Source organism: Carex rostrata, chromosome 16, assembly GCF_964058835.1.
Source record: "Carex rostrata chromosome 16, lpCarRost1.2, whole genome shotgun sequence".
NCBI lineage: Eukaryota > Viridiplantae > Streptophyta > Magnoliopsida > Poales > Cyperaceae > Carex > Carex rostrata.
In genome coordinates this window covers 2853097-2863151 of record NC_135933.1, presented here as the reverse complement: position 1 = coordinate 2863151, position 10055 = coordinate 2853097, and the positions used below count along the sequence as shown (strand labels likewise).

At 35.0% G+C, this 10055-nt stretch overlaps 1 protein-coding gene across 2 annotated transcripts; it reads right to left on the bottom strand.

Annotated features, from left to right (window-relative positions):
* Positions 1-2778: 2778 nt before the first annotated feature.
* On the bottom strand, positions 2779-6626 carry LOC144567081 (protein FREE1-like). Of its 2 annotated transcripts, none has more exons than XM_078317132.1 (10): positions 5853-6626; positions 5190-5276; positions 4762-4893; positions 4544-4678; positions 4301-4366; positions 3823-3933; positions 3610-3699; positions 3438-3471; positions 3278-3348; positions 2779-3197 (listed from the first exon to the last, which is right to left on the bottom strand). In XM_078317132.1, the coding sequence occupies exons 1-10, from the start codon at positions 6567-6569 to the stop codon at positions 3120-3122; spliced, it is 1521 nt and encodes a 506-aa protein (XP_078173258.1). In that variant the 5' UTR covers positions 6570-6626; the 3' UTR covers positions 2779-3119. The 2 variants fall into 2 exon arrangements, with proteins under 2 accessions (XP_078173258.1, XP_078173259.1); XM_078317133.1 differs by having other exon boundaries at positions 2956-3197; positions 3278-3340; positions 3436-3471; positions 5853-6620.
* Between the last annotated feature and the right edge of the window lie 3429 nt (positions 6627-10055).

The following is a 10055-nucleotide window of genomic DNA, read 5'->3' as shown; positions in this document are numbered from 1 at the left end:
CTGATATGATTTTAAGTTATAATTTCAAAAGTTTAATGTATGAGTTGGGTACCTTAGCTTAGATTTTGCTTCTGTGCTAAAATATTTTTTAACATTGGAGGACAAAACAACAAAAAGAAAACATTCATAAAGAGAGCACACTCTACTTGATAATCCTCTAGAGCCGATATGAATTTTCAAGAACAAAGGGACCGAAAGAGACTGTTGGATCTTGGATGTGTATACTTTTTAGATATCAGTGTTTATTATGTTCTTTGACCAAATTTGTAGAAAATAACGTGGAAGAAAAAAAAAATATTTATATCTATTTGTTTCATTTTTCTACAAATCAAACAATATTGATCCAAAAAAATATTACAAAATTTCCCTGTTCTTCTTCAATTTATAATATATTAGAGTTGCTTGCTGTTTCGAGTATTGGGAGCTTTACCTGTGCAAATAAAGTAAATTTGACGAATAATGTGATACTAATAAGGGACCCCAGATCCCTCTTGCCCTAGATCCCTTTCTATTAAGTAGGGCTGCTAATGAGTCGAGCCGGCTCGCGAATCAATGAGTTGAGCGGCTCAATATTTCATAACGAATCGGACTCGAAACTAAAAAATGCTCTAACTCAACTCGGCTCACTTGTGAAAGAAAAAAGATCGGCTCGACTCGACTCGTGAGCTAGCTCATATTACATGTTGAAAAAATAATCATTTAACTATTTTAAAGAAATGATCGAAGTGAGATAGAGATATTCGATTTTTTTTTTAAATAGTATTCCTTTAAATTATTTCAACAGAACAAGCCTTCTTTGGATGGATTTTTGAAAACTAGCCTCCACCGATTCCTAGGATCGGTGGAGCAAAAAAAATCCAACCTACACCGGTCCTAGGACCGGTGGAGCCTGTTTTGCACCAGTCGATACCCTCGCTACAGAAAATCTCTCATCTATACCTCCACCGATCCCTAGGATCGGTGGAGCCTTGATTCCGAATTTCAACCCAAAGCTGATCCGCTGATCCCTTGATTCTTGTTTCTTCTAAGAATTTAAATAAGAATCTCTATTTGATTCAATCAAACAGAAATAAGTGCCTCGTCTGGCTAAAGTGAAGGTAATTAGGTAATTTAAATTGAAGAATACAAAGAATGAGCCTCCGCCATGTTTACAAACAAAGAAGAAGAATACAAAGAATGAACTTTATTTCTTGATTGAATCTCCCTGTTACAATATAGGCTCCTTATATAAGCCCTGTACTAATTACAGCCGTGTTTCATTGTGCTTCTAACTGAACCTTCTAGCTAATATAATTCAGTTGGGTTTTAATATCAAACTAACCATTCTATTGACTAGTAAACTTGCTAATCAATCTAATCCTCAATTAGAAAGAGCTTCATTATTACACGCCTGTACCATTATGTTGCGACGAGAGAGAACACCTCGTCTGTGCTTAGCTTAGTACAATACTACAATCTGAAGCCTAAGGGTTTTCCCTAAAAAAAAAAAATAGTACAATCTGAAAAGTAGCAACGGTGAAATAAACTCAGAGTGAAAAGCTTGAGAGAGAAGGGAAATTAATGGCACGTGAAAGAAAGAAGTGCACGTGAGCTTCTTTTAAGCAGGATGAGGTGATGGGCAGACCATAAAAAAATATTATAATAGTGAAGATAAATTTTGACCTTTGAAAGTAATCCAACGGTTAAAATAAGAGAAAAGGAGGATGCATTTTGAAAGCAGCAGATACGGATCCGGTGGGAGACGATAAATCTTAAACCTACACCGGTCTACACGACCGGAGGAGGTGTTTTTTGAAGCTACACCGATCCTGTGGATCGGTGGAGGTTTTGGTGTGGTCTTTGGTGTAGCATATCTGTGGCGAGGTAAATATTGGCTCCACCGGTCCTAGGGACCAGTGTAGATTGAGTTTTTTTTGCTCCACCGATCCTAGGGATCGGTGGAGTTATCCGTCCGATGAAGGCTTGTTCCGTTGAAATAATTTAAAGAAATTCTATTTAAAAAAAAAATCGAGATATTCTTGTGACTTTAAATTACATGTTGAAAAACTTTGATTATTTTTTAAAGAAATGATCTAAAATTTTTGAAAAAAAGATCATTCTTTTAAAATAATTTCAAAATGCCAGCTCATATTACATGTTGAAAAACTTTGAAATTTGAAATCTGAAAAGAAATTGAATTTCAATTTCAAATTTTTTCAAATTTCAAATTTTTTTCAGATTTCAATTTTTTTCAGATTTCAAATTTTTTTCAGATTTCAATTTTTTTCAAATTTCAAAGTTTTTCAACATGTAATATGAGCCGGCATTTTGAAATTATTTTAAATAAATTATATTTTTTTCAAATTTCTTTAGATCATTTCTTTAAAAAATAATCAAAGTTTTTCAACATGTAATTTAAATTCACAAGAATATCTATATCCCACTTCGATCATTTCTTTAAAATAATTAAATGATCATTTTTTTCAACATTTAATATGAGCCAGTTCGCGAGCCGAGTCAAGCCAAGTGCTTACATGAGCCGAGCCGATTTTTTTTCTTTTGAAAGTGAGCCGAATTATTTTGCTTCTCTCATTGAGCCGAGTCAAGTTTGAGCCGAACCTTAATCATTAGCAGCCCTACTATTAAGGAATCAATGAATAACAGAGGCCCTCAGAAGGTGGATCAATGTATCAGAGTATGCCAAATTACCGCTACTACCATTTTATCAAATCCTCAACAGTTCTGATCATGATTTCAATGTCAATGTCAAATTCAACTTCAAATACAAAAGGGTGCATGTCACACCGAGAAACATAAATTAACACAACCAGAAAAGGATTTATACACATTTTTCACCGTACCACGGCATGCCAAAGAAAATGTTTGGAGTCCAGACAATTAAAAGCTCTGGATCGGAAACTGATTTAATCATAAAACACAACAAACTTCCTTCCCTAATTTCACAAATCACGGATCTTTTTTTTTATTTTTTTATTTTATCAATTTTTTTTTTCTTTTGCCCAACACATGCATTTTTACACCAATATCTTAGGGTCTAGCGTAAACCAATGCTAACAGTATTAATGTACAAACAGTAGGAAGCCACACAAACTCTCTGAATGGTGAAATTTAGTGCAACACTAATCAGCACTAATGAGAAAAGGGTGCTGACATACGCCACATTCAATCGTCTCAGATCCAGATGTTGGAACTTGCACCTGTAAATCGGTACAACTAGTAAACACAACCATCCTAAAGAAGTAACGAAGGGTAAATAGTATTTATAAGTATTTCTAACCTGAAGATGTACAGTGCAAACAGGGCATGCAACTTCCCTCAACAGCCCACCTGATCCATTGGATTTGGAACCTGACATGAAAAGCATCAGATATATGCACCATAATAAACTTCAAACAATTTTTGAACTTGCATAGTTCAACAAATCATTAGAGATGTACCTGAAGTTGACTTCCGATTTCTCTCCAATTCCTCCTGCTCAGAAATATTAGACAAAATATTAGTTAAAAAGCATCATAATCTATGCACTTGAAGCAACCAATTTTTTATTATTTTTGAGTGTTTCAATGATTTATTGATAAACAAAAGTATAACAAAAGAATATGCATATACCTGGAGCTTTCTGGCAAGATTCTCATGACTTTGCACAGTCGGCTTGTTACCAGCTTCTTTTGCAGTACTCAACCTATGAGAAACTTCTGCCTGTAAAGTTTATTAAAATAGGTAAATGATCAAATTTTCAAACATATTCTAGTGAAAGATAAAAAAAAACTTTTTACCAATGTTCTTTTAGAACATTTCTTTTTGGAGAAAAAGGATTGCTACCATGCAATGATCACAGACACGAACAGGCTGGGCATTTTCTTCAGCAGTTAGAGCAATCCTTCCCTGGCTACACTTGTCACAGAATATATCTCCACAGTTCCTACAGTGATGCTGAACAGACAAAACCATCCCCCTTTAGTGCATCATACTAAAGAAGAAAGTATCTTACCACATTTAAAGCTGCACTTGCTAACATAATATCTGGTACCAAACCATTGTCCAGTGCATATAACAACAACACAATTGTCAGAGCAGACTAGTAAGATGTGTGCATAATATGGCAATCTCGAGAGAAACTAAGATTATCTGAAAAAGCTAATGTGATTATATGTCATTAGTATTTATTTATCTATAGTTGTCATATTTGCATGAAACTGTTCTACCTGTACTGGTTGGAATTTGAAACAACTGAAAGTACCAGTAAGAAAATTATGTAGCAACCAATTATAAGAAAAAAGAAGTCATGAATAAAACTTACCCTGCGATTAAAAGCATTAAAATCCCCTCCACATGAAGTGCACTTTTTAACTACTTCATCTGGAACCTGAAAAATGAGAGCATAAACAGATCCAATAAGTGTTATACATGATTCAATAAGAATCTACCGGTGAAAGAGACATTTGGCGAACAACAACAACAACAACAACCACCAAGCCTTTAGTCCCAGACAGTTGGCGAAAAACCAAGAAAAATTATTGAGTGTCAAAGAAGAAAAACAAACCCAGTGATCTTTCTCTTCGTTGGGAATCTTTATTAAGTTCATCCAATCAAAGCCCTTCTTTCCTGGCTGTTGATCTGAAGGTATGCCAGTATCAACCTTTCCTTTTGTAAAGCTATCTCCTCCCATCTCCTTGAACTATTCTCAAATGAAAAAGGTAATCAGGATTCAGAAGGGTATGATGACTACAAGGAAAAGAGAACTGACATAATATTATTTACCTGCACAGTCGCAGCTGTTACTGTGTCAAGCAAGGTGCTTGTCGTGTAACTATTAGACTGCAGCCTTATACGCTTTGGCTCAAAATCAACCGAGCTTTTAGACCAAAATGCAAATATTGATGAATCTAATACCTAATTTATAACATAACACAAAAATATGAGTAAACATCAAATTGCAAACAAAAGAATTTGCAGATGGTAGTAAATAAAATAGTTGATAAAGCATTGGTTCAACAAATTCTATTGTGTTTCAATTGAGGAATATTTACTATTTAATAAATATGCTCTGGACGCAGGATTAAAGGAAGAAAGACGTCTGATTATGTACCATGCAAGTCAGGTACAGTAAACATACCAGAGTAATATTATTATGGTCATCCAACGTCACACTAAAAACATAAAAACAAAAAACAAAACATCAGACTTACTTCCCATCTTGTAACAGTCTCAAGAGGATAAATTCTTAACATCCTACCAGTGCTTGGATCCAGCATCCGAATTCCATCTAAGCCAATCTACATAAGAAACTAATATGAGTTGCATAGTACAAAATAATTAAAAGTACCATTAAGACATAACTAAGTCTTGTCAAAATCATTTTTGATGAAAAAACAAGCATTTGATCCTAATTCAGTATATTAAAAAAATATATCATTCCCAGACCATACATTAACATCAATTAATCTCCTCTAACTGCCAGTTTTAAGTTTGATTTTGTTTCCATTAACTTATAACACAGAGGTAAAACTTTGGCTAAAGGAACCAAAATTGAGGCTTACTTGAGCCATTACTGAGGCACAAATTTTGATAGTTTATTGATAGTCAATTAAACCTTAGAATGGTTATTTTTGGGAAAATTGTTTATCTGGGGAAACACATAGCTTACCGTACTGGTACCATTTTGATGACTTGTACATGTAAATACCATTCACCTATTAATGCAGGTAATAAAGGTTATACCTAAAAATACAAGCCACTCAAACATTTCACTAATTGCCTAAAAGTCTTGGGTTAGAACTTAGAAGATAAAATATCCAAAATTTCTTCAATTTGAATCCAAACCTGTGGTTCTTAATGTCTCCAATAAATACCTGGCAAAGAACATCTATGGCACTACCAGCTCCTTCAGCCAGAAGCTTAACTCTAAATTTCTGCACACCATTCTTGACATCATCTTTGGCATCCATTTTGGGCACAGCCTTGACAATCTTCGTACCAGTTCCAGTAGCAGCACCCGCACCAGTACCACCCGAGAAACTAATCGACCTTCCATAGTCATCGAATAGCATCGGGCTCCTAGTTGGCACAGTTCCTCTCGCACCATATGGTTCAGATCGACCCCCATCATACGCATACACACCTTCATTCAAACCCTCGTCCGCTTGTACTGGTTCAGGTTTCTTCCCATAGAAATCCTGGTACGAATTCTCCGAGTAATAAATGCCACCTTGATCGTAGCTGTTATGTTGATACGAATTGTCGTATGAGGAGGGATAAGGAGATGGATTTTCGTTGAGATTTGTGTAGTTTGAAGAGGGAGTATAAGAAGGATAGTTGTATTGTGATTGCGATTGGGATTGAGATTGGGGTTGGGACGGGGGATTGGAATAAGGAGGGGTTGGTTCTTGGCTAGGTGGATATTGGGTGTAGGTGGGATACTCTGGTGCGGGATAAGTGGAATAAGGCGGGGCGGAGGCGGAGGCATAGGCCGATGGTGCGGGATTAGAGGTCGAATACGGATTAGGGTTTGGATTCGGGTGGTTGTAATAGTAAGAAGAGGCGGAGGTATACTCTGTTCCCTGATTCATCGTCGCAATTTTGATCGGATTCTATTTCTCGATTATGATCAACCGGAGGAGGGGAAGGAGCTAAATATGTGCTTTTGGCGGTAATTTTATGGTTTCTGTGAAAACTTTGATAAAAGTTAGTTGTAGCGGGTAACTGAACCTAAAATACAAGGTTAATATATCCGCTACATACTCGATTGCACGAGAGAATCTGCGCAGAATTTTGGCTGGATATATTGGGTGGGCTTTCGGTTGCTAATTTAGTCGTTCATTTTCTTCGTCACACAGCAACCTGCGCGATCCCACGAGAAACAAGATGAGTAGTTTCTGATTCCACTGATTAGTGGGCCCATTATAACGTGGGGACCACATTTCGGTGAATGGTTCTCTTGAAACAAGTCCATCATATGAATACTGAGATTCTTAAGTCGGCAGTCCCGATACGAAAAAAGACGGATGGTGGTGTGTTGCTGGAAGAGAGCCGGACAGGCGACGTTTACATCTAAGTTTCATCTCAAAATCAGAATCGGCGCGGTCGGATGAGCGGACCAGTTGATCAGAGATAGATATAGAGCTAGACTTTAAGTTACGGGATGAAACGTGAATGAAAATTAATTATATAAATAATTTATACTATAAATAACGATTAATTTGTACTATCTATAACATTTTATTTTAAATTATATAAAAAATTATGCTAAAATACCGAAAATTTAAAAAATAGGAGGAATTTCATGTATACCCCTCAAAAACTTCAATATTACGTATTTCCCCCTCAAAATTTTAAAATTACATATTCCCCCTCTAAACTTCAAAAAAATCACATATTTACCCATTTTATTGTCTTTTATATTAAAACTAATTATAAATTTATAAAATACCTACTTTACCCTTCATTAAAAGTATGAAATGACCCATTGAACTCAAATTTGAATCTAAAGGGTTCCTATACTGTCCGATCCGAGTGCATCGCAATAAGATTATTGCGTGTTCGCTTCAAGATTCGTGTTAATCTAGTCTGCACGGATCTCAAAGCAATTTTGATCCGCATGCAACATATTAAAATCTGTGCACATTTGCTTCAATATCCGTGTGTGTTCGCTTCAAGATTCGTGTTGATGTAGTGCGCACGGATCTTAAAGCAATACTGACGGTAGAGGAACCTTCATATTCAAATTGGAGTCAGATGGACGTATTATGTTTTTTTAATAAAAGGGTAAAATAGGTATTTTATAAATTTAGAATGTGTTTTAATATAAAATACAATAAAATGGGTAAATATGTGAGTTTTTGGAGTTTAGAGGGGGAAATATGTAATTTTAAAATTTAGAGAAGGAAATACGTAATATTGAAGTTTTTGAGGGGTATACGTGAAATTCCCTCTAAAAAATAATGAAGGTCAATTGACTCCTATTCAACAAACATAACTCTCCCAGTGATTAGGGATGTTCATCGAATCGATTTTAACCCAAATTAAGATAATTCGGTGTAAGTAATTCAGAGTTTACGGTTTAATGGATCGGTTCAATTTATTAGTTTAATAGTTCGGTTTGTTTTTATTTATAATTTTTAAAAGCGGTTAGACAGAATCGGTCAAAAAAAATCTCCTCTCGTCTTAATCAAACATTTAAAACCGGTTGGATGGAACTAAACACAAATTTTGACTCCATCTTAATATTTTTTCAAAAAATAAAAAAATGTTTATTTTTATAATAAATTTTCTTATTTTTGGTTTAACCAAATAAACTGAAATTCAATTCGGTTTTGATTCAATTGATAAATTTGTTTCGATCAGTACGCTTGCATTTTTTCAAAACTGAGTAAAAATTTGATTACTTATTTTATTTCGATTTTTTCTCTGTTCAATTGATAGTCATAAATTATATACATATTCGATCTGATTTTTATTACAAAATAACACCAAATATCTTATATTTTGAACATAAAGATAATAGAATACACCTAGAATCAAGTTACTGTGTTTGCTCAGCTTTAATTTGCAAGAAATGAAGAAACATGTCCAATGCGGATGCACTCAGTACTTAGACAAATTTCCAACACTTCACAGAAAAGTCCGAGCCCAGTGCGGATGCACTGTAGCAGCACGCAGAACTGGCGCCTGAACTTAAAATGACCATAGATTTTGACTCGTAAATTCGTTTTGGGCGTATAACCACTTTTCAGAAAGCTAGCGAGAAGATCTATAACCTAAGAATCTAAAAAAGGAAATTTGGGAGTCAGTGCGGATGCACTGGACCCACAGACAGCCAAGAAAATGCGTTTTCGACAGTTTTTCTATTTCTGGCGCATCAAGGACGCATTTCAAGCGCCAAAATTAGACATGCCAGTGTGGGAAACATGGAAAGATAGCACTCAATATCCTCCCGACATTCTAGCCTCTAAATTAGGCATAGTTTCAATTATAAAAGAGGGAGATCTTTCTCATTCAAGGCATCTCTTCGCAAAGATCATCTCATCTCTCAATATCTCTTCCCTACCTATACTTAGCGTAAAATTATGCAATCAAGGAAGCATTTCAAGGAAGGAAGGAAGAAGAAGATTTCAAGAAGAAGGCAAGAATAAGAGTTCTTCATCTAGAGAAGGGTGTAATCTATTTCTCTATTTAATTTTTCTTTGTTTTAGCCAATCTTTGTAATGAATCTTTTGTTAAATTCTTGCATCTTCATGATAGGCTACTTTTCTCTCTAGAGGTTTAGGTCAATGCATAAACTTGTTTAATTATATCTTATTCGGTCATTTGTTTTTATTATGATTGTTTGATTTGATTTTTAATTTCTGTGATTTATCATTTGTGTTGATTATATAATTAGTACTTCACTTACACAACTCCCGCCTTGGATTCGAAAGAACCAAAGACGTTAGGATTATATAGGATGGTACCAAATTATAAACACAAATACCTTAGGAATTAGGTTAGAATTGACCAATTTGATACCTAATCCGGAACTGCAGAAATTAAGGTTAGGGTTTAGTGAAGAACGACCGTGAAGTAAAATCCCTAATTAGGACTCTTGAATTAAATTGGATATTGGTATGAAGAACGACCGTGAAGCACCAATATCCAAGGATATGACTAACAAGAGCTTAATGGGTTTAGATAACTAGGGTGAAGAACGACCGTGAAGTCTGAAACTATCTAGGCACGTTATTAATTCACGACCGTGACCCTTTTTAACATCTTAGGTTAGAAACCTCGTCAAATTAAACATGAATTCAAACAAACCGATTAGATAGAATTAGCAAGAGATTGTAGACCGAATGCCCCTAGATCTTTCCAGTTCTTGAAAGCAACCAAGATTCTATTTTACTTTCCTTGTTTACTTTTATTGTTTTAAACCTCCTCTTCTCGGGTATCGATTTCACTGTGGATCGATACCCAAAGTACTACAATGATAGATTGTGCGCTTGCATCCGACCAATCATTGAGTATTTAGGTTTATAAATTTAAAAGTCTAAAGAGTATAAAAACAAGTATAAAATCCTATA

Coding starts and splice junctions, on each gene's coding strand:
- LOC144567081 (XM_078317132.1), bottom strand. CDS start 6,569: ATGAATCAGGGAACAGAGTATACCTCCGCCTCTTCTTACTATTACAAC. Junction 5,277..5,852: donor CCATAGATGTTCTTTGCCAG/GTATTTATTGGA, acceptor TTTCTTATGTAG/ATTGGCTTAGATGGAATTCG. Junction 3,934..4,300: donor TTAATGCTTTTAATCGCAGG/GTAAGTTTTATT, acceptor TTGTCTGTTCAG/CATCACTGTAGGAACTGTGG.